Below are 24,731 nucleotides of genomic sequence, written 5' to 3' on the forward strand. Positions count from 1 at the left end.
CCATTCGGTACCTGTACCTGTAGTCTGCAGAGAATCTATAAAAACTTCCTCAATTTCCTCATCAATAGTGTCAGCTTCTTCTTGGTTGGTCTAGCTTTGCAGCACTTTGCAAAATGATTCTTCTTCCCACAATAATTGCAGGACTTTCCATGATCAGGATATGTCTTTTGGATGTGCCTACCTCCACATTTGCTGCATTTGCTGTTAGAGCTGAGCTCTTTGCTTTGATGTTGTTTTCTGAAATGCCTGGTGCACTTCGCCTCTGTTTTCACAGCATGCATTGTTGTTTCCGCTCCGTGCATATAAACAGCCTTTCCTGGTGTTCAAATCTTTTTCACAGAGCAATCTTTCTCTGAAAACATTATTTGGGATTCAACGAACTACTTTGTCTTCGACAAGTGAGTCTCTCAAATTTCCAGACTCACAGGACTTACTCAGTGTGTGAAGCTCAGCTAAGTATTGGTCGAAGCTAACACATTGTTTTTGTTCACAGGAGAAGAATTTGTATCTCTCGACATGATGTTTTTACTTGGGACAAAATACTCCTCAAATCTTGTCATCAGTGTGTCCAATGTTAAGTCTGTCTCATCAATTTCTTTGCCAATTACGTGCTGTGGTGATATCACGTGCAATGATGTGCCAGTACATGATTGGACAGAGCACTGAGCATGCGTGGGGATTGCCAGAATGTTCCAGCATGTGGCTGGGTTAAGACCTGTTTGTTTATTACTGTAAATAAGAGTTCTCTAATTCTTCCAGAATATGTTTCTTCACTGTTAACCCATGGGATTTTTAAACAGATGTAACATAACACGTGTAAAAATATAAGATACTTTCAATTTTTCTTCTGTGCCACTGGCTCTGTTCACGACTAAATATTTATTGAACTGCTGTTTGAAGTGTTTCCAGTTATCAGCTAGATTGCCGGTAAACTGCATAGCTGCAGGAGGACTTAAGTAATCCATTGTGATGATTTTTAGGCTCTCACCTCAGTTTCTTGGTGAACTTTGAGACAACATGCTCTCTTGCTGGCAGCTTCTCTCCACTGGAACCCAATGTATCTTTCTTAGTCAGCCCGCTAAGAGTGTGTGCCTGTGTGTGTCACACCAATCAAACTTCTGGTTCCAGGTGAACCACTTTGTCTTGCACACTGGGAACTGAAGTTCTTCATTATGTAACTACATAATAACACATTTTCGCTCTCTATCTGGCCATCTGTCATTTTCTTTTCCTACCAGATTGTTAAACATTTCAAAGCGTTTGTTGACCACAAATCCCTAGTGTATGCGGTGGCCAAAGTGCCAGACTCTTGATCTGCACAACTGGGCCTGCATTTCAGAATTCACAACTGACATACAGCACATTGAAAGGAAAAATAATGAGGTGCCTGATTGCCTCTCACCACCAGCCACTGATGCCATACACATCAGGGTTGTCTATGCTGGCATGGCAGCTGAGCAAGCTATCGCCCCAGAGGTCCAGGCTTACAGGACAGCAGTCACGGGCCAAGTTTGACAGCGCAGAGTTTCTCTCCTGAGTGATGCCTCCATCAGTCAGCCTTGCCCCATAGTGCCTGCAAACAGTTTTTAACTCCATTCCATTCACAGCCTCTCACATCCAGGCAGGAAGTCTTCACAGAAACTGTTCACTTTAAATTTTGTGTGACATGGCCTTGGGAAGGACATGTTAGACTGGAGTACAGCCTGTGTTGTGTTGTGTGTCAGCAAGTGAAAATTAACACTCATCTTTTGGGAACAATCTGCACCTTCAATGTGAACTGAGTTGGCTTTCTCCCCGTCCTGCGGTTTCATGCATCTCCTTACCATGGCGGACCGTACCACCAGGTGACCAGAGCTTGTCTGCTTGGCATTGATGATGGCTGCACACATGGCTCGGATGTTCATCAACACCTGGATCAGCTGGTTCACACCCCATCTGATATTTTGGGAGATTCTGACATATTAATTTATAGAAATACTGTATGTAGAAATTACATCATGAAAACAGGTTGCATTGGAGCTAAACCATTCCCATAACTACTCAATCATGAAATTGTATGAAGTTTACAGGGCTGATGTTTGTGATGTTCATTTTAACTTTTAACATAAATAAATTAAATAGTTTGACTGTTAGTTTAAAGGAATGTATAATCGCTCTTCTTCCCAAATTGCAATAAAATTATGGTAAAGTTCTCAGATTTTGGAGTTTTGTAATCTTTGTATTTAAATTGCATTTGAACTGGTGCTTTCTGAATAAAAAAAAGGGCACAAGATTAGTCCACAGGAGTAATCAGGATATTGAGCTTGCAGAGGACAGGAGCATAATGTACCAAGAACATTAGGGATCCTTAGGGACTGATTATGTTAAATGTTAATCATGATAAAAGGGTATTTAGATATTTTAAGTTTCCACTAAGTTGCATCATGAAAATGTTATTCTGAAAAGCTTGCAGGAACTCTGTTAATCCTTGTAAGACAATTAATCCTTCTAGTTGGACATGGGAATGACTGTGCTACTGGTTAACACTTACACTGGAGCTTACATCGTGTATATCATGAAATAAAAAACCTCAAGATGAATTCAAATAGAGTGCCACAACAGAACTGCTGATAATGATTGTCAGAGTTCATAATGTTCTGGTCTCCTATAGAAGGGAACTTCTAATCTTTTATTCTCAGTTGCAGGTGGTTAATATAGACACCAATCATTTCCTGATGGTATGGAAAACAGATTACACACTATGTGTCCAGTTAAAAGCTAATCACCCAGTTTTCAATTTTTAACATGTCTTTAAAATATTGTGAAATTTGTTTGAAGTTCAATATAAATATTCTCTGTGCAAGGAAGGATGTGAGGAAGTGGTGGTGGGTGGTGAGTGGGGTGGGGGGGGGGGTGATGTGGTGGAGTGGCTTCCTGGAATGAACATTTATCATACATAAGACCCATGTATGAAGGTGTTCCTCCATGTTTGTCAAGGTTGCAAAAATATTGATGCTCTTTTGGTTAATATGTGAGGGTTAATTGAAGGGTTGTTAATTTTGGAGTTTTCCTCCCTTGTGGACTAAAATACATTCAGGACGTTGACTGATAATTTTGTTCTCTTTGGGAATTGGATGGAATTAATTCATTTTGTAGTAGCATTACTTCATTTTAACTTAAATTCAGAACTTCACTCTGGAATGTAATACAAAGATTACAACATTTTTGAGAATCAATACAATTTATATAAAATAATTTTGCTTTCTATTTTATTGCATAGTCTGCAAAGTTATTATTTTGGGACAAGGCCATTTACATTTGAGATGAGATTATTTTACTTGGAGGGTTGTTAGTTTTGGAATTTTCCTCCCCTGTGATCAGTTATTTAGTACATTCAAGACATCAATTGGGAATTGGGTGGAGGAGTAGATAGACTGCACATCTATCGCATTGAATAGTGATATAGGGTAGATGCTGCACAAGGAGTACAATGCAGTCCTGAGTAAGACCATTAGACCATAGGATATAGGACCTAAATTAGGCCATTTGGCCCATTGATTCTGCTCCACCATTTCATCATGACTGATCCAATTTTCCTCTCAGCCCCAACTCCTGCCTTCTCCCTATATCCCTTCATGCCCTTTCTAATCATGATTCTATCAACCTCTGCCTTAAATACACACAAAGACTTGGCCTCCACAGCTGCCTGCAGCAAATAATTCCACAGATTCACCACCCTCTGGGTAAAGAAGTTCCTCCACATCTCTGTACTAAAAGGACAGCCCTCTATTCTGAGGCTGTGTCCTCTGGTCGTAGACTCTCCCACCATAGGAAACATCCTCTCCACATCTACTCCATCAAGGCCTTTCCCCATTTGAAATTTTAGCATTTCACAGAGATGTTGCCTATGGAAAGTGAAGACCAGATCACAGATGGAAATGCTAACAGGAATAATCTGCATCTTAGTAAACATCAGTGGGTTCTAAGAAGGGACATTGAAGAGGTTTTAATAAAGGAAAGAGAGATGAAGAAGCTGAGGGACCAAACTAAACATCCAGCGCATGAAGCACAAAGTGGTTCCCAATGACTGGGCAAAATGTTGAAGAAATGAAAGATTCAGTGTCTAAGACTGAAGTTGGACAGACAGATGAAAATGAAAATGCTTAAGTTTAAGGTTTTGTGGGACCAGGATCCAATATAATTCAGTAAGAGTTATACTGATATTAGAATTTGAACACTTGACAGCCATCCAACAAAATCTTAGATGACTGGATGTTCAGAATTTTGAAGATGGTACATCAATGGGGAGAGAATTGGAATAATCAAATGTGATATGAGAAAGACTTAGGAACAAGTTTTCAATAAAAGGTGAGTTGAGCAGGAACAGAAAGGTGAAAATATGCAACCTCTACGACAAAGATGATATAAGGCTCAGATGTTCAGTTCAGAGTTGAATACAACTTTCAGATTACGAACCATTTACCTCAGCCTAGAATTATTTGCACATATGCATTAGAAATTACATTATATTATACAAAATGTAGATGCTGTCAAACTGTTCTGTGCGACTGCTTGTACTTGAGCAGATACATCCCATGGTTTATATAGAAAGGTATAGAAAGGCTGCAGGCTTTTGAGGTTGTGGTAGAGTGAAGCAGGGTATTAGAATGGGACACAACCGTGTGAGATGTGTTTTGCAGTAGGATTAACTGTTGGATAGCAGAAACTGCAAATGATACATTTGGGAGCTGTTGGCATGGAAGATGAGGAACTAAAAGATGCACGTATGCATACAATTTGGAATGGAAGTGGTTTGATCAAAATAATAAAAACAGAATATGTTCATTTAAGAAAATTTCTAAAGCTCTGATGAACAGGAACGAATGCTGATGTCAGTGCCTTCATCCACACAATGAACTTTGAAGGATTTGCTGGAGGCAGACATTAAAAAAAAGGTCAATTTCAACAATGAAAATTGCTTTAGTAGATGCTGATTGGTGAAAGATTGTGCTATTTCAAATTCAAAGCATCTAATGTTGGGATTGAAAAACCTGACACACACATAATTGATTATAAAATGTAGTTTATATTCAAACACAGAGAAAGGCATTCAACATAACACTAACATTACAAAGCATTCAGAATATTTACATAGATGTTCATTAACTTTCTTTTTAACTTTTGCACAATTTCTTATGTTGGTTTCCAGTTTAATTGCTTTCAAAATGCTTTCATTTTACTGAATGATAGTTCAATGGCAAGTTGAAAGCAATGATGCAGTAGCATGATTACAAATGTGATAGATGGGTAATAAATAGTCCAGCAAATTCACGGTCCTCTAAACAAAAGTGTCATAAAGACTTTGTCACTGCTCATCATAATCATTAACACAACCAAATCATTAACTATAACTAGTTTTGTTGACACCATGAAGCTGATCAAGTCAGCACTCATTTTCAATAAATTCCTTGACCTTGTATGTGCTTAAGCAAAGTTAAACTACAGCTTTGAATACATTGTCCATTCTGAGGAAAAGAAAACTCCTTTGGGCATCTGTAACACAACAAAATTGTTATCAACTCATTTATGGTGTTCTGATCTGTTAGTCTTTGTAAGAGGATGTTTTGAGGTTTCTGGGCAACTCAACAAGTTGCTTTTTTATATATTGCTTATCAAACCTTTATACTTATCATGGTAATGTAATGCAAAGCATCGGGTGTCAATCAATGTGAATGCTACTATGGGATTACAAATTCTGTTCAAGAGAAATCGTATAAAATGTTTGCTAATTATCACTACACAGGAATCTAATGATTTAGATCCATCTCAGTTTTGACATTGATTAATTTAACTAATACAGTCCCTTTTAGGTCACCATCATTTATTCAGTATCATGAAAGTAGATTTGGAAATGATAAAGACAATTTTTGGGATAAATTTGTCCGAGTAGGACATGCTAGACTATTGTAAAGTACATAATCAAATAACAAATGGATATTTGTGAACAATCTTGATTTTACCATTGTTGAGTGTAACATAGCAAAGTTTAACTTTAGATCTATTTAAGTTACCTGATCATGTTCTTAGTATTTTTAAGTGTGCATTTGTTCTCCTAACATAAAAAGTATTCTTGATAAAACGCAGCGGTCAAATTCCTGCAAGCTCACCAGTCCAAGTCACTAACATAAGTATTCTCATCAGGGTTAGCAAGTTCTGTGAGGTACTTGATGAAAGGGAATTATACAGATTAATCAGTATCCTGTTAAATAAGATATAACAAATAGATATTGTATATTTTAATCTTTGAGGCAGCCCTATGTTATTGCTGGAGTACTTAATAGAAGAGGATAAATGATATTCCTGCTTATGCACTTTATTCTTACACAAAGTACGGTTTTTAAAAATAATATTGATCTTTCTCATTGTTAGGTTTAAACAGTTTTATCTTTATTCTTTGAGTTATTCAGTATTAAATGTCAGAAAAAAATCTCAAGTAAGTACACCTCACAGTATACAATTGTTTTTGAAAGCATAGCCATTCTTTTGTAACCTGCTGAGGAAAGTCATTTATTTTTAACCGCACAATACCTTCAACAGCAGCAGGAAACCTGGTGGACAGTAATCACGACAACATCAGACCAACTGCTAGAAATCTAACTGCCTCTTATTCACCTTTAGATCCATTGCTTCAGACTGTACTGCAAATTATTTTTGGATAACTGCCCTGGTGACACATAACTAAATGAAACTAGGGAAATAAAAACATAATAGTGAGCTTTCCTGTAGATAGATTCAACAAAATGGAAAGAGCACTGTGGGCAATCCACTTCTCAGTGATAATTATCCATGTGCAAAACCATCCCTGAATAATAATCATGACAGGGAAGCTACAGAGTTGGCAAGATTAGAAAAACAGGGGTTAGCTACTTTTCTCTCTTTATGGCTGGCATCATCCAGTCCAGTAGAGGCAGGTTATCAGATCTAAATCTTAGTTTAAGTAGATCAGGACAGCTGTGAGTATCTCCTTAGCAACTAAGCTTGCTGAGGACTTAACTTGATTCTTTGGGTAAAAAAAGAAGCTATGATGACTTGCTTCCTGTTTGCTATCAACAATGAGGATGAAATCTGTTTTGATTATTTATTTTCTGGATAATTTCTTTCTTGTTTTCCTGGATAATTCACTTTTCGATGCAGAATTATTAACACTTCAAAAAGTGGAATTCAGAATAAAGGTTATTTCCAATAAATAGATTAAGATGCAGAAATAATCAGCTGATGTGAATGGAATTTGAAACTTTAAGACTGTTAGAGAAAGAGAAAGCTTAAGGAGGTAAAGAGATTTGAAATTCAAGGAAAGCATGAGGTCGAGTAATGGTAACAGGATTAAATGGCCCACAGTGTGCAATATAATATCTAATGCTCTTTAGCGGTCCTTTACAATAAGTAATAAATATTAAAAAGTAATAGAAGTGTAATATAGTGTTGGAATGCTCTAGTATTTAACTGCTTCACACTGAGCCTCTGTAAAAAGGAATGGATACATGACTCAGATATGTTAACTCTGTGATTTTGCACAACTTCCCCCATCTGCTGCACTGCATTATAAATTCCCAAGTATAATATTTACACTGACATTCTCAAAGACAATGTAGTTGTTTATTATCAGCACAGATATCCATGGTACGTGTGTAATCCATAAAAAAAATCTCAATCTTTTCAACTATTAAGTCATGTGCTTTTGCAACAATATAAAAAGCAAATCTTATTCTATAACTTAAATTAAAAACCTGCTGATGAAATTCGCATTTATCTTCTATCTTATTCCTTTCTACTTCTGAATATAAACCAGGAGATTACTGGAGTCTAACTATATTCTTTCAAATTACTCTTGATTACAATCTTATCTTATTTATGAGATTAGAATCAGGAGCAAGCATCCTTTCTGATATTTTTTCTTCCTCAGCAGAAATCCTAAAGCAAAAGGTAACACCCACATTCCTAATAATAGAAGTTTTCACTGAGATTTATACAACAGAACTCAACATTGACTAGGTGATTACAAACTTCATTTTAAAACAAGGATCCTATATTCAGTGTTGATTGATTATTATGTCATCACACATGAGAATATACTGCCTTGCTTAAATGATTCCATTGCAAAAGATCTTTCTGAAGCAAGAGTTTTAAACATTCAAACTCTGGAACTGATAAGCCAGTTAATATTAAGGAGCATTTTTCAATGTATTTAGAGTACAATAACTTCACAATCTTACATTAAGACAGCATAAATAAAAATGAAATCTGGTAAACTCCAGCAGATTTCGAATTGAGAAAGTAACTCAAGTGTATTTATGGCCTTTTTGCACAAAAGGGAATTTGAAGATTACTTGAATCAATTAGAAATCTCAAGACGATTGGAAGCCATCAATTAGCTAGTGCTAATTCCATATTGTATAACCACAGTTCATCCCTGTAAATTTTGCCACAAATTAGTGGTGAATGCTCAGTTGCAAAGATGTATTAAAAACTTATTAAACAAATTTTGTTTTCTTGGTACATATGATAAATTTAAAAAATGATATTTTATCCTGAAGATAATGCTTCAGAAACTGTATTACTTATAGGCTAACAAAATGCATTCATATTAGGGAGGCACATTTTCCATTAAATAATTATGAGTTCTCCCTAATTTCTTAAGAACTGAGATTGAGCTTCATGCTGTCGTCGATTATTGGCTACCAGAAGCTCTGTGTAAGCCATTCCTTGACCGAACTGTGATGCAGTGGCCAATGCACCATTTCTTACATTGGAATTGTGAATTGATGATGTTGTTTCTGTTTTGTAGAGCTGTGCTTTCATTTCACAGCAGCCAAACCTACTTAAAAGAATATAGAAATCTCGACGAAATGTCTTTGTGAAAATTGCATACAGGAAGGGATTGGCGCAAGAGTTGATTGGGTAAAACAGAACTAGGAGAATCTTGGAATTAGACACTGTGATAAAAGGAACTTTCAGAGCTGCTGAAATAGCAAAGAAAGATATTGGTGACATGCAAATGAAATCTGTAAAGATTAAAACAGCCATGCGCTTGGCAATTTTTGTGTCACTATTTGTAGAAACAAAGTTGGGGTTTCGAACGGTTAAGTAGATTCTAATGTAGCAAAAACAAATAACTAAAAATGCAACAACATTTAAAATCAAAATGAAAATAATATAAGCTTGAGCGACTTGTGAATTGATGTCCATAGGGAGGCAAATGCTAACCTTCCTATAATTACTGATTCCAATGAGAGGTAACACTGCAACGGTGAATGAAAATATCCAACCACCAATCATAATCACAATAGCATGTCTCAAGCGGAGCTTCCTGTCCAACTGCATGGCATAAGTTATTGTGTGCCATCTTTCCAGGGTGATTGCAGTCAGTGTGTACACTGAGAGTTCGCTGGCAAAGATAGTGAAGAAACCTGCAGATGCACATCCAGCACCAGTCTGCCAGTCTATAGCATAGTTATAGTACTGACCTTTTGTTCTGATATCTACAGAAGCAATAAGTAACAAATAGAGACCCATGCAAAAGTCAGCAAAGGCCAGATTACACATAAGAAATCGTGGGACTGTAAGTTTATATCGACTGGTTAATAATACTATGAGAACAACAACATTCCCTACAATAGCGAGAATATTCATTAGCCATATCATGACCCTTAGAATGTCTTTTCCCACAATGTCTTCACATGGATTGAATTCATCTGCCTTGGGATAACAGATCACATCTACCACATTTGTGCAGAAACCATAGTCAAAAAAGGGTTCATCTTCATTTACGTCAAACCATGCCTCATTTTCAAGAAAGGCATATTGTTGAGGTAATGATGAGTTAATCTGCAAAGATCTCTTTGTATGCAAGGAGCTAATCTCAAATTCCCTTGGGGAGCTGATGTTGCTATAGAGCTTGTTACAAACTGCAGACCATTGTATGCTGGAAGAAAGAAAAGTTAGCAGTTTTACTACAATTCCAGTAAGAATGAGTAATCTTAATCAGTGACATTTAATATACATAAATAAGAAGGATTATTTTGGTCAGGGTTCCTGCTGCGTTCTATATTTTAACCACCATCAATGATAAAAGTTTCTTCTGAAATTTCTATTGGCGTCTATTTCAGGGTCTTCTTTCAATCTCCTACACTGTTGAAATGATTTTCTTTGCATCAACTCTATCAACTCTTACATTATTTTTCAATTCTTCAAACAAGTCACTCCCACAGACCTTTTCAGAGAAAATGTCCCAGTCTGTTCAATATTTTTGATAGGAAAAGCTGAGATGTTAAAGTCTATTATCTTTGTAAATCTTATTTTCAACTTCTCATATGCCTCAGCATCCTTTATATGAAATGGGAACCAGCTTCTTGTAGGTGGGGTCTAAACAAGATTCTGTACAAGTTTAAAATGACAGCTGCTCTTCAATTCCATCTCCTAGAAATGAAACGTGTTGTTGTATATGCCATGTTTATGGTATTATTAACCTCTATCACCAATTTAATAGGTTCAAATGCTAATATTCCCAGATCCTCTTTTAGCTCCATCTCAACCACATTCCAATTTTCAGAGTATGTGACCACTTTGATCCATTTCTCACTGAGACACAGTGAGATCCCTTTCACAATTATACATTGTTCAGCAAGTTTGAGCCTTCTTGTAATTTATTGCACTTTTCCTCAGTATTTTCCTCTATTACCCCCAGAAGTTCAAATCAATAATGAAAAGAATAAAGCTGAACACTAATGTCCACCCTTTACAGAATCATAAACTTTAACTTCTACACTATTGACAATTTTGTGACCAGTTTGCTGGTCCATTGCCTAATTCTCCACAGATCTACTGTTTACACTGTGACCTTAAGTCGTGTGCCATATGACAGTATATTGAATGCCTTTTATAAAGCCAAAATAAATCAGATTTCACATGTGACCTATTGTCCTATAATGGAGATGAATAAATGGGGCGAGAGAGAAGCTGACAATTTAAAAAATAACTTGGTGCAGAACAATTACTCTTTACTAAGAAATAACCCATCATCATTGATTTAAAGGTTTAAGTATATTCAGTTTCCTTACTGTTTCCATATTTATGTTTTATATTTAAGCACATGTATGCAAAGAGTTCCCAAATAATTAAATACCAAATTAAAGTTAAGCATTTAATCATCCAAGGTAATAAAAAGAGCGTTCAAAAATTAAGGCAATATTTTTGGAATATTATCCTCCAACAGCCGCTGACGAATATACAATGTGTTCCAACAGCTTCTGTATAAATTTGCAGTTTCTCAATAGCCTGCTCACTCGTTCAGTAACATTAACTCTGCATGTGCAAAAGAATAAGCAATACTCACTCTTTTTGTTTCTTAGCATTTTCATTTTCAAAAGCACAGCAGTGGCTTGGGTATGTCATGCTTGCCTCTCTTAGTTTCACAAAGTTATCCAGAGGTGGCAACTTTTTCAAGTTGTAAGTTGCCTGAGCTATGAGCTTCTTAACAGACTTCAAGCCATGAACTGGAAGCATACTGATGCTTGTTCTTGAAATATCCCTGTTAAAACAAGAATTTGTACATCATCCTTATTTCTATTAAATTCATGTTGCTGATGACATAAGATATTGCCATTGTGAACCTGGCTATTATAGCCATTATTTAGATACTGTAAGTATTAGTTTGGCCAGGAGTTTATAAGCCCTCACATATCTTCAACCCATCTCAAAACAGATGGCAACCTGGATTTCAGAGACACAAATTAAGTGGTCAATTTGCATAGCAATCCAAAAATGTTTCTGCAGGGAAGTAAAGAGACCTCTTAAAGATTCTTAAAGAGATCCTACAAAGATGGAACCAAGAGTATTATTTATATAAGTTTCCTAAAAACAGATTTGGTTAATTCCACATCCCCTTTAATTGGTGCCTTGTTGCATTTCTTAGCATGGTTTCATAAAACGAAGCATTGGACATCCAAAATTTGCACTCTCCACCTCCTACCCCTTGATTGCTGGTAAAGGTAGCCTGCCACTGAATAATAATGAGATATGACTAGAGGTAAAACGTAGGCTTCTTCTTTGGCTTTTATGTATTGTCATTCAGACATTCAATTGATAGAAACTACAGCCCCAAACTTTAAGTTGGCTTGAAATGTTCTCTCTCTTTATAAAATTTCTATGGCTTCCACTGAACCTCTGCTTATATTAATATGGAAAACTAAACACTAATCCAAATCCTTTCACTTCATGCTTCTTATTTATCATTAGTTTCCCGTGTGTTAAGATTTCTTTTACCATTTTAGCTGAAATGAGTCTAATGGTTGTAATTGTCAAATAATTAACTGATATTTTACAATTCTTGTTCAATTTTAATGGCAGTCATTTTTAACACATAGTCCGAAGAATAAGGATTAAACAGGAAATATACCTCACTAAGAGATTTAATTTGATACACAGAGAGATCAACTCAGACATTGATATATTCTGCAGATTAATTTAGGAGTAGAATCATAGGCCCTGAGTCACCAGCTGCAGGAGAAAGTGAAGCTCACCTAGTGATTTCTTGGAGTGTGAGACTACACAAGTTTTGCTGCAGGTGTCACACAAGGGCATTCTATAGAAGAAAGCTACATGAAATGAAATGCTTGGTATCTTGTTAGCCCTGCTGAAAGCTTGTATGCAATTTTAAATAGGGAAGAGAGAGTTATGACTAACCTTGAAAAGAGATTTCTGGAGAGCCTGAAGTTGTCCTCTCCAGTAATGCAATAGTGGACTATTTCAAGAATGTGCTTATGGACTTGCCGTAATTGAGCATTCAATGCAGAAGTCTCAGTCACTATAGTAGCAACACGCAGAAAATGCCCAGAATGCTGCTGTAAAGCAATTGCTGCCAACATGCTTTGGATGTGAGGATATTCATACAATAATGCATATAGGATTCTGGCTTAGGGAGATTACTTTGGCCATTTAGACATCAACATAAGAAATGGCAGTTGGCCTTTTAGGCATAAATATGCCATACTCTGTCAGGATGACAGGATTGATGATCCTCAAATGCCACTTCATTGGACTTTTGTTGTCATCTATCCGTCAGCCAGTCCATTCTGCTGCTACTCATTGTATGGGGGTGTAGTCTAAAGCTCGATCCACAACTGCTCAAGGTTAAGTTACTATTCTACCCGAGCGGAATGGAGCCATATCGAAGTATCAGGACCCGGGCACAAGTATGAAGAACGAGCTGATGTTTGGTCATTGCTGGCGTGGCCAAATCAAAGCGACAGGGCCCAGTCCAAGTGAGGAACAAGCCCATGTTTGGCCAGTATCAGCACCAAGCCAGATTGAAAAGGCCGTGGTGGCAGGGCCAGAGGCTTGGGACAGGCTTGTGATCAGTTTGCTGCTCTGTGAGGTTTACTCATTTCAATATTGAGCTGAGGCTGTGGTCTGCAAATAATTGGCTCCTGGACTGGCTGCAGCAATGAACTGGCTTTGTGGCTGTGAACTTTAGTTCTAAGAGATATTTGTTTACATTTTGTTTGCATGATATGTTCTAGTTTCATACATTGGGTGTTTCATACTCTTTTTTTAGTGGGTTCTGTTGGGTTTCTTTGTTTTGTGGCTGCCTGCAAAAAAATGAATCTCATGGTTGTATATAGTATACATACTTTGAACTTTGAACTCTCTCCCAGTGAAATTCAGCTGTGACTTCCATCGACTCTACTGCAACTTCTAAGGCATTAACACTTGAAGAACAAAATTGGGAATGATTTGATGGTTATAAGCATTATGCAATATTTATCTATAAATTGTGATTTGGTATATTTATTTTGTGCTGCTTTATATTTACATTGTGGCCAAGTGCAAGCTTTGATGGTCAGCTAAAGAGAAGGGGTAAAATGGAAAATTGTGGTTGCATTAACCAATACTGCTGACAGGTAGGCCGCTTACAGACAACCTGACCTAAAAGGGCTGCCTCAGCTACTTCATTGCTTTCCCTTTCTTCTCCTCTTCCAACTGTTGCTCATGATCCTGATGAGTTAGAAGCCCCTACAATTTGTAATACATCTCAAAGTTGCTTGCACCACCTGCAGAAAGCAGACAGGCAACTGTGCACCTTAATCTGATAGAAACCCACAATACTCATGAAGTATCTGTCTCTCAATGCTGTTCAGGTTGGAGCATCACTGTCATTGAAATGCATTACTGTTTTCAGTTCTCTTTTGTTCAGCAGCTTGTCTCTTATCATATACACTCTACTTTTTCTCCCATTCTAAAAGCATAGATCTTCAAATGAACTTATTTCTGACTCCATTGGTGTAAGGAGAAACCTCTAGTTGTGTCAAAATCTGATAACATTCACTGCGTCTCTTGTAGTTTCTGGCAAAATGACAAAATATAGGACATACTAATTACTTGTGGAATGGTCTCAACAGTGAGAAAAAAATCAAGAGAAATTTGCAAATCGTTGGTCTTGCCTTTCCATCGCACTACCTAGTACCAAGCTGGCATTGCATACTGGATGACATCATGTCTGCACACTTCTGACACCAAGCACCCTCACTAAATGTCAGCCAGGTACTTTTTGATAATTCAACCATCATGCCAATTAAAAAAAAACGGAACTTGGCAAAACTTAATGTCTTTACTCTCAAGATCAAAAAGTTGCCTCAAACACTTATTACGAGAACATTGACAGGAATGGATTCATTCAAAATGAATGGCATTAAGACTAGTATGGAAAGTTATGGAAGAAAATGCCACTTTTCTAAGGAATATTCAAAGATTATTGTAAAATATTATTCAGTTTCATTCATATCATTCATATTAACTTAAAATGCTACCAAAACTAATTTTCTATAAATTAATCTCTCTTTTGATACTTGAAATTATTGTTGAGTGAAATCAGTTTTCTAACTATGTCCAACTTCAACGTTTCAAGTTCAAGTTTATTGTTCTTCAACTGTGTAGATGTATGCCGCCAAACTAAACAATGTTTCTATGAATCATGGTGCATAACACAGCACATATAACTCACATTCAACACATAAAGTAATAGTACCATAAATAAATTAACAAATAACAAAATATATCCCAGAAGACTAACATTTGGCAGAGGGTGCATTATAGCACAAATTAAAAAATTAAGAATACAATGCCTCGGACGCTTCCTATATGGTGAGATCTGGGTGGTGGTAGGGAGTTCGGTAGTCTCGCAGCCAGGGTGAAGAAGCTGTTTCTCATCCTGGCAGTCTTTGTCCTATTGCTATGGTACCTCCTGCCTGATGTTTAGGGGTTAAAGAGATTGCTGGACTGATCCTTGACAATGCTTAATGTTATTGCTGCACTGTACATTGAAATTGTTACAGTGGCAGTTCACTTACAGAACAGATGGACCCGTTGCCCCCATGAAAACATCATCGTGCAATTTCTGTAGATTTTGATTACCTGCCAGGCTGCTGCAAGAGAAAGCAGAAATCATTAAAGCGTATGGATAGTTATCATCGATAGGACACACAAGTGCTATGTGCTTACACAGTAACACACGTCTACAGTTAACAACATGGCAAGTACAGAATACTAAATTATCAACTTACAGCTGATCTAAATCTGTTCCATTGAATGCATGACTCTGTACTTCTCTCAGGTCATTGTTAATCAGCTTTCTGTTTTTGACGAGGGGGGAAGGGCAAAGGAAAAAATAGATCTGTTTATTCTCGCTGCTATATGCTTTGATATCTATATTATACAAATTAAAATCTGATATATGGTTTATTTTGTAGCACAGGTAAAGAAATAACTGTCGTTCTATTTAAGCAGTATTTATATTTATATCATTGAACATAATTAAACTTTGCTTTCGTAAATAAAGTTCTGATGCATATTTCTGGCACCACTGTTGTATAGCGGTTAGTTCAATGCTATTATAGCTCAGGTGTTTCGGAGTTCAGTTCCGGCGCCATCTGTCAGGAGTCCGCCCTGTGATGGTGTGGGTCCTCCAGATACTCGTGTTTCCTTCCACAATCCAAAGATCTACTGGTTAGTAGGTTAACTGGTCATTGTAAATTGTCCTATGATTAGGCTAGAGTTAAATATGTGGATTGCTGTGCAGTGTAGTTCATTGGACTGGTAGGAGGGGCTGTTCTGTGTCGTAACTCCAAATAAAATAAAAAAACAGAAAGAAAATATCATACTGCTATAATGTAAGCTTCTGAGAGTACAAGGGAATATCAATGAGAGAAAGGGTGCAAGTGCTCAAAATCTGAAATGTCTTAAACTTCACAAAATGCTCAATTACCTCTGCTATAGAAACAAAGAAACCACCAAAAATCAAGTGCAAAAATAACATACCACCTTTTTCCCAAATTATGTTATTTTAAAATTCTTCCTCAAAAAGTACCTATTTTGCATGACTTTATCACTACTCAGTAATTTTCTTGTTATGATGGGAAGCTCCATGTGTAAAAAGTGAAAAAGTATCACTCTGACAATTCTCAGCAGCAACAGTGGATTATTTCGTAATCTAACATGAATTACCAGAGCTCATGAAATAAATGGAAAATACATGAATCTCCATTAACTCAGTAGTTATCTCTTTGAGATCCCAGGGGTTTAACCACCAGGTTCAATGGAAAGGAGGATCAGTTGAGTTTCACATCAAAAATAGCAATGGTTTTATGAATGGGTCCAATAACAAAGATTAATTATGATATCTGAATGACAGTGATTCAAAATCCAGAGAACTGCAGAGGCTAGAAATCTGAAATAAAACAGAAAATGCTGAAAGCATTCAGCAGATCAAGTAGTACCTAGTAGAAGAGAAACGTGGTTACTGTTTCAGATTAATGGCTTTCAGTGGAAGAGGACTTCAAGTTTGGCATTTCTGGAAGAGAAGTGGCATTGAATTCAATAATAACTGATATCTAACAGATGCTGCCTAGCATACTGCATGTTTCCAACATTTCCTGTTTTTTTATTTGTTGATAATATTTGGATTGAATATGATTCAATAGTCATACCAGTAACAACTATTAACATTGTGAAATAGTGACTCATTGAGAATTTCCATTTGATGTTCAGAACCCTGCCAGATGTTATTTTCTTTGGGAGTGTTTTTTTATATATATATGTTGTGTTCATGATTTCATTATCTGTGCCTTCTGTCACAGTACCTGACTCCAATTTTGCCTCATGCATTGTCATAGAAACATAGAAACATATAGGTGCAGGAGTAGGCCATTTGGCCCTTCGAGCCTGCACCGCCATTTATTATGATCATGGCTGATCATCCAACTCAGAACCCCGCCCCAGCCTTCCCTCCATACCCCCTGATCCCTGTAGCCACAAGGGCCATATCTAACTCCCTCTTAAATATAGCCAATGAACTGGCCTCAACTGTTTCCTGTGGCAGAGAATTCCACAGATTCACCACTCTCTGTGTGAAGAAGTTTTTCCTAATCTCGGTCCTAAAAGGCTTCCCCTTTATCCTCAAACTGTGATCCCTCGTTCTGGACTGCCCCAACATCGGGAACAATCTTCCTGCATCTAGCCTGTCCAATCCCTTTAGGATTTTATACGTTTCAATCAGATCCCCCCTCAATCTTCTAAATTCCAACGAGTACAAGCCCAGTTCATCCAGTCTTTCTTCATATGAAAGTCCTGCCATCCCAGGAATCAATCTGGTGAACCTTCTTTGTACTCCCTCTATGGCAAGGATGTCTTTCCTCAGATTAGGGGGCCAAAACTGCACACAATACTCCAGGAGTGGTCTCACCAAGGCCTTGTACAACTGCAGTAGTACCTCCCTGCTCCTGTACTCGAATCCTCTTGCTATAAATGCCAGCATACCATTCGCCTTTTTCACCGCCTGCTGTACCTGCATGCCCACTTTCAATGACTGGTGTATAATGACACCCAGGTCTCGTTGCACCTCCCCTTTTCCTAATCGGCCACCATTCAGATAATAATCTATTTTCCTATTTTTGCCACCAAAGTGGATAACTTCACACTTATCCACATTAAATTGCATCTGCCATAAATTTGCCCACTGACCCAACCTATCCAAGTCACTCTGCATCCTCTTAGTATCCTCCTCACTGCTAACACTGCCACCCAGCTTCGTGTCATCCGCAAACTTGGAGATGCTGCATTCAATTCCATCATCTAAGTCATTAATATATATTGTAAACAACTGGGGTCCCAGCACTGAGCCTTGCGGTACCCCACTAGTCACCGCCTGCCATTCTGAAAAGGTCCCGTTTATTCCCACTCTTCGCTTCCTGTCTGCTAACCAATTCTCTATCCACATCAATACCTTACCCCCAATACCGTGTGCTTTAAATTTGCACACTAATCTCCTGTGTGTTCATGCAGAACAGGGTATTTTCATTGCCTGTCTCCTGGCAGAGGTGTGTCTATGTTCTTTGCATAAGATTGTCCCTGTAGATTATTTCCTGAATTTCTGGAAACTTAGGGGAGCCAAATTTTCATACGTGACTACAATTATGAAACTGAGCAACAACAGTGTCAGATGCAAGTCAGACATGGGTGCAATCAGATAAGGAAGTTTGTGCCTGCTGCAACTTCAGTCTCAAATCTGCTTGTAAGTTTCCTAGGAAACAATACTGTTTGTACACCCAGGTATGGTGGTATTTCATGGCTCGTATGTACACGCAGTGGAAAGATGCAGTCAAATGAGTGATGAAAGCACATGTGGCAGGTAGTCACTGATAGTATTCAGTGAAGAGTTAGTTCATGTTGTAAAGCACAGGTATCCCCTTCATTACTCACCAGCTATACGATAGTTGTTCACATACTACATTTCAAAACAGCGTGCGCAAAAACATTGCAGCAAAGGTTTTCAGAAAAAAACAGGCAGGTTAAAGGAAGAGGTGTGCTTATATACAGTACACAGTTTATTATTTCATATTTTTAAAAAAACATAGAATTGTTTTGGGAATTCAGATAAAGAAATACACATTCCTATATCTGAATCTCTTTCAAATACATATTAGCTTCACATAGATTTCTAATAATTTCTATGTGTAGTCCAAATGGAAAGTGACTGATCTTATTAGAAAATGTGTACTCACATATTTAATGTACCAGAGCTTAATCCTTGGAAAGCGTTAGATGGAATGATGTGCATGTTTATATTGTCTCGGAATTCGCTGAAAGAAGCAGATAGTGCTTGAAATTATTTTTCAGAAAGAAATACGTATGTATATTTATAAAGTCCTTTTCTCCAGTCACCCCAGACAGCAGATTCCATCATAGCAAGTGTAACATCTAAACTGTGAATTTACTATATTACTCCCAGAAAGAACAATATGATCATGTGATTTGTTAATTCTGATTGAGGGATAAATACTTCCTGGATGATAGACAAGCCCACTGCCATAAAAATTTTAACATTCATGGTAGGGTTTTGGCTTATTGACACTTCCAACAGTCTGACTTTCCTCAGTATTCCTCTGGAGTACCAGCTGAAGACTTTGGACAAATGAATGGGTCTTGAATACAGAACCTTCTAAGTTAAAGTTAAGTGTTATTGGTGGCTAAGCCCTCTTTTATCCTGGTGTAGAACATAGATAGTAATTTGGTGCAATCTATGTCTCTGTTAAAATCAGGCTTCAATTTTATCCGTATAAGAATAATTGATTAATGAGCAATTCAAGTGTACTAAAAGCTTATGTAATTGTATTTAATACATCTTTTTTCACAACATCACAGTTATCTCCTCTAGTTCTAACACTAATGCTTGATCCATACTTTTGAGTGCAAACACTGTGCAATGCATGTTAATCAAATTAAATGACATCATTTCTAAGAGGTCTATTTTTGCACATAGCTCATGTGTTACATGGAGAGTTAAGTGTGAAAACCTGTTTTACTTTGAATAAATATAAAATGAAGCTGCCATTGCAAATGTAGAATAAAAGCAGAACTCTATGAAATAGTCAATGTTTAGAGAGGAAAAAATAACCCTTGACAACCTTAACAATGAGATCAAATTGTGGACTAAATATTGTTTTAAAAAAGGCACATTTTTCATTGCAAATGATGTTCCAGAAGATAAAAGTTCATTTTCTTCTTATCTCTGAGAACAATGAATGATTATGAATGAACATCTCTCAAAGAGATAGAGTTTATTTAATCAAAAATCAGTGTTTTCTGATTATTTGCATAGTCCCTGTAGCGAAGGCAGTAGTTCTGTGGAAGTATGTTAACAAACAACAACAAATCCTTACCTCTGACAAATTATAGCACAGTAGGTAGAGGATAGATCTTCACAACCCCTGATATTATCTAGCAGATCATGTGCAATGCTCATTGATACCAAATGAAAGATACCCACCCTGTACTGTTCATTAGGGGATAGCAATTTCCATGCACTACCATGTGCCCATGATCTATCTAGTTAATATCTCAGGGACTAGAAAGACAGAGGCAACACAGGAAGAGTCATTGATGATTCTGAAAAAGTAATACAGTGTAACAAGGGCAGATTCTTTTCTGTGCAGTCACAGAAGTCTACATTACTATTAGATTGGAAGGACATCCTTTTAGGGCAAACAAACTTGATAGTGTTGAAAGAAGACCTTCCAAATAGCCAATCTGAGCTACCAACGTTCCGCAATATTTCAAATGACTGAGGATTATGAACAGTTTCTGTCAACGTAAGAATAATACTTCTTTAAGAGTTGCTGAATCATAGCACATGCTAGAAAAGGACAAGAGAAACATAAGTCGTGTCCTGAGGTATAAAGCTATTCGTACAGTGTGTCATGTTCCTGGTGATGCAGCAAAGCCATTGCTTCAGCCCTATGCTGCCCTATAATTTTATGGCATAGGTGTACTTCTGCAGCTTGTTAAAGAAATGGAATTGTCTCAATTATTGATTTTGAATCTAAGACTGGTTCCAAGATAAAACAATGTTATAATTAACTGACCAAAAAATGCAAAGCTGTAGTATACGAAGTGAAGAAGTTTTACAAATACCTGCTTAGTCAGAACTTCACAAAATTAAAAACCTCCAAAACTCTGTGGTGGATATTTTTTAGTGAATCCACCTTAGATGCTCAGCACTCAACACGTACATAGAATTAGTTAACAATATCTGTATAGCACTGCATTTGCTCATCTCTGAGAAGAGATGCAAACATATAGTTCATGTGTTCCCTCCCCCCCGCCCCCGCCGCATTAGATTTCTGAATGGACAAAGGACAGACCTATGAACACTACCTCACTTTTTCTCTGCTCTCTTTTTGCACCGCTTCATTAATCTAATTTACTTTTTATATTTACATGTATTTATTACTGTAATTTATATCTTTTATGTATTACACTGTACTGTTTCACAAACCAACAAATTTCACAACATATGCCATGATATTAGACCTGATTCTATTTTGATTTTGAAGTACAGGAGTCAGAATACTGCCACTCTGAGTTGACTGTCAGTTAGAGACATCAATAATGACAGTGGAATATAGGGATCTCCACAATCAGACATAGCTCCACTCTTTTGAATGTGAAATTGACATACTATTACCATATTATAGAATAAGGCACAATCAAAGCATCTCAGAAGCAATACATGAGTGCACCAGTTGCTCCTGTCAGCCAATGGCCTGCGTAAGCAAATGGCTGCTGAGGGCACATGGATTTTTTAGAACCATTTACAATAACATAGAGAAATTGTTTTTATTTTTATTAGAGTTGTGTAAATGTATAGAACACTCTCGTCAAGGGAGTTGTGGATGCTCAGGCAAAGAGTTGATTTAAGAGGGAGACTGGTAGATTCTTCAAAGACATGGCATCAAGTGGAAAAGTGGATAAGCTAACAGATCAGCCATGATCTTATTGAACAGCAGAAGGGCTCAAGAGGCTTTAGAGTTCCACACCAATTTTTTTTTTAAGTTTTCAACTTCTTGAAATCAATGATGTGAGTTAAGAACAATTAGTATGAACGTAAACTATGTTTGAAATGTTTATTAATTATTTTCTCAGTTATCTATTTTATTGCTTGCTGTATTATAGAGTTGGTTACAGATGAAACTTAAGGCTGCATTCTTTAACATTACTGCTTTAGCCAATATCATAGCTTTCACCATATACTTGTTCAAAATCACAATGGCTTTTACTTACAAAGAATGTTTTTAGAAACAATTTCTGAAAAGGTGGTGACATGATCTAGAATCCACACTTCTGAGGCTGAGGGGTAACTACAGATCACAATTAATGCTTATTCAACCAATATCAACAAAGGAGAGATAAAAAAATAGAAAATAGAAGCTTAATTGAAAGGACACTAATTTATTAAGGTTATAGACTGTCAAAAAAACTTACAGAAGGATAAAGTCTTCAGAATGTATGTTTTTGATATCAGGGAAATACCTAATTCCAGTGTTGGTGATGGTCCTGTGGAAATAAAAGAATATGTAAGAAACATGGTTGATAAGGATGCATCACAAATTGCATATTAATAGGTTTTAGTGCTTCCAAAACTTTTATCCATGCTTGAGCATCAAATGTTTTTCAGAAATATTTGACTACTCAACATGCAAAACCCTTAATTATCTTGAAATCCAGTGGGTTACACTTGCACTTTATGCTCTACCTTTCATATCCGGCAACTTCACCTTAGATTCTTAACAACAAGATTTTGATTGTCACTGTAAATGGTCTGTAAGATGGAATCATTTAGGCTTTCTCTGCTCTGAGTTTATTTGAGGAACTACATGAAAGATTTATAACCAGCAATGCATAAACACCTACCCAATCATGCTTACATTCTTGAAACAGCTACTTAAGGAAATTTGTGGAAAATGATCCTGGTATGTCCTGCTTCATTGCCTATAAGAAATCCAGCCTGCAACAATCTCATACACAGGGACATTTCCAGTAAAAACAATGCTCCAATGCTTGATTCTGAACTCCATAAGTGTACCTATGTCATCAATCAATTCATAATGCAATGAAGCACAAAGTATGTCACTATTTCATTATTTATTAATGGTTTCATTATTTAACTCATGAGAAACTGAGACTGGGTTGAGAAGGCAGCACTATTGTTCCACATCAAATGGCTATTCCAGATCTATGAAGTTATGGTGTTTACAAAGACTACTAACCAGGCTGTGACATAAAACCCATGGCTTTGAGGAACTTCAAGGGCCTCATTCTGTCAAAGTACAGGTGATCAGTGACAGCAAGCAGGATCATGCTGAGACAACAGCTCCAGCATTTATTTTACAATGTGCCCTGGCAGGAGATGGAAAACTGCAGATGACCTCTTCCCTGACACATCTTCAACAGACCCAGACACTTGATGATTACATATAGCATGCATGCCAGTAGTTATATTATTTAGAATTATGCAGGAATTTTGAAACAGTGGTTTAACCATATAACCATATAACACGGAAACAGACCATCTCGGCCCTTCTAGTCTGTGCCGAACTCCTACTCTCACCTAGTCCCAATGACCTGCACTCAGCCCATAACCCTCCATTCCTTTCCTGTCCATATATCTATCCAATTTAACTTTACATGACAACATCGAACCTGCCTCAACCACTTCTGCTGGAAGCTCCTTCCACACAGCCACCACTCTCTGAGTAAAGAAGTTCCCCCTCATGTTACCCCTAAACTTTTGCCCTTTAACTCTCAACTCATGTCCTCTTGTTTGAATCTCCCCAACTCTCAATGGAAAAAGCCTATCCACGTCAACTCTATCAATCCCCCTCATAATTTTAAACACCTCTATCAAGTCCCCGCTCAACCTTCTATGCTCCAAGGAATAAAGACCTAACTTGTTCAACCTTTCTCTGTAACTTAGGAGATGAAACCCAGGGAACATTTTAGTAGATTTCCTCTGTACTCCTTCAATTTTATTGACATCTTTCCTATAATTCGGTGACCAGAACTGTACACAATACTCCAAATTTGGCCTTACCAGTGCCTTATACAATTTCAACATTACATTCCTATACTCAATGCTCTGTTTAATAAAGGCCAGCATACCAAAAGCTTTCTTCACCACCCTATCCACATGAGATTCTACCTTCGGGGAACTATGCACCATTATTCCTAGATCCCTCTGTTCTACAGCATTCTTCAATGCCCTACCATTTACCAAGTATGTCCTATTTTGATTAGTCCTAACAAAATGTAGGGTTTACTAGGTTTAGTATTTCCTAGCCTCAGCAATCACTGTAACAAAGTATATCCAACTCATTTGTGAGGTTGATGTGAAGAATCACAATTTGACAACTGTATGCCAAATGATAAGCCTGCAACACAGACATCCCATATTCTTGGTCTTGGGGTACAAATAAATCCCATCATAAGTTATAAGTTATGCATTGATTGTAATAGAGCACCTCACTAGAGAATGTAAAGTTCTACTAAAATCATAATTTTGTATATTTCTCATAATCAGGTCAACATGTTTAGTTGCTTGACCTGCTACAGTTTCTGGGGTTTCTGAACTTCATCTCAGCTACTTCCAGTGTCTTTATCTTTCCTTCTGGCAATTCCCAGGCACATCCAATTCCCAGACTCATTAGCTTCTGGAGCACACCCCACAACCGTGTTAGTTGCTCTGCAGGACTGAAGAGATGGGTGTTGAAAAGAAAATACAGCTAGCGGGGTAAAGTGCTCAACAAACATCATTGAATGGTATCTTTTAAAAATGGACAAGAATTGTTTAAGCTCCCCTGCCCTTA

The 24,731-nt window shown here is 37.2% G+C and overlaps 1 protein-coding gene across 4 annotated transcripts in view; it reads right to left on the reverse strand.

Annotated features, from left to right (window-relative positions):
• Positions 1 to 5,068: 5,068 nt before the first annotated feature.
• The window catches only part of fshr (follicle stimulating hormone receptor), a 193,559-nt gene continuing 173,896 nt past the window's right edge, over positions 5,069 to 24,731 (reverse strand). For all 4 annotated transcript variants that reach the window (XM_063055836.1, XM_063055837.1, XM_063055835.1 and 1 more), the window contains 6 exons: positions 22,351 to 22,422; positions 19,092 to 19,169; positions 15,597 to 15,665; positions 15,384 to 15,458; positions 11,372 to 11,566; positions 5,069 to 9,961 (listed from right to left, as the gene is read on the reverse strand). In XM_063055836.1, coding sequence (XP_062911906.1) covers positions 8,665 to 9,961; positions 11,372 to 11,566; positions 15,384 to 15,458; positions 15,597 to 15,665; positions 19,092 to 19,169; positions 22,351 to 22,422 — 1,786 coding nt within the window. In that variant the 3' untranslated portion in view covers positions 5,069 to 8,664. The remainder of the gene's footprint in view (positions 9,962 to 11,371; positions 11,567 to 15,383; positions 15,459 to 15,596; positions 15,666 to 19,091; positions 19,170 to 22,350; positions 22,423 to 24,731) is intronic.

The sequence above is a fragment of the Mobula hypostoma genome, chromosome 8 (assembly GCF_963921235.1).
Source record: "Mobula hypostoma chromosome 8, sMobHyp1.1, whole genome shotgun sequence".
NCBI lineage: Eukaryota > Metazoa > Chordata > Chondrichthyes > Myliobatiformes > Myliobatidae > Mobula > Mobula hypostoma.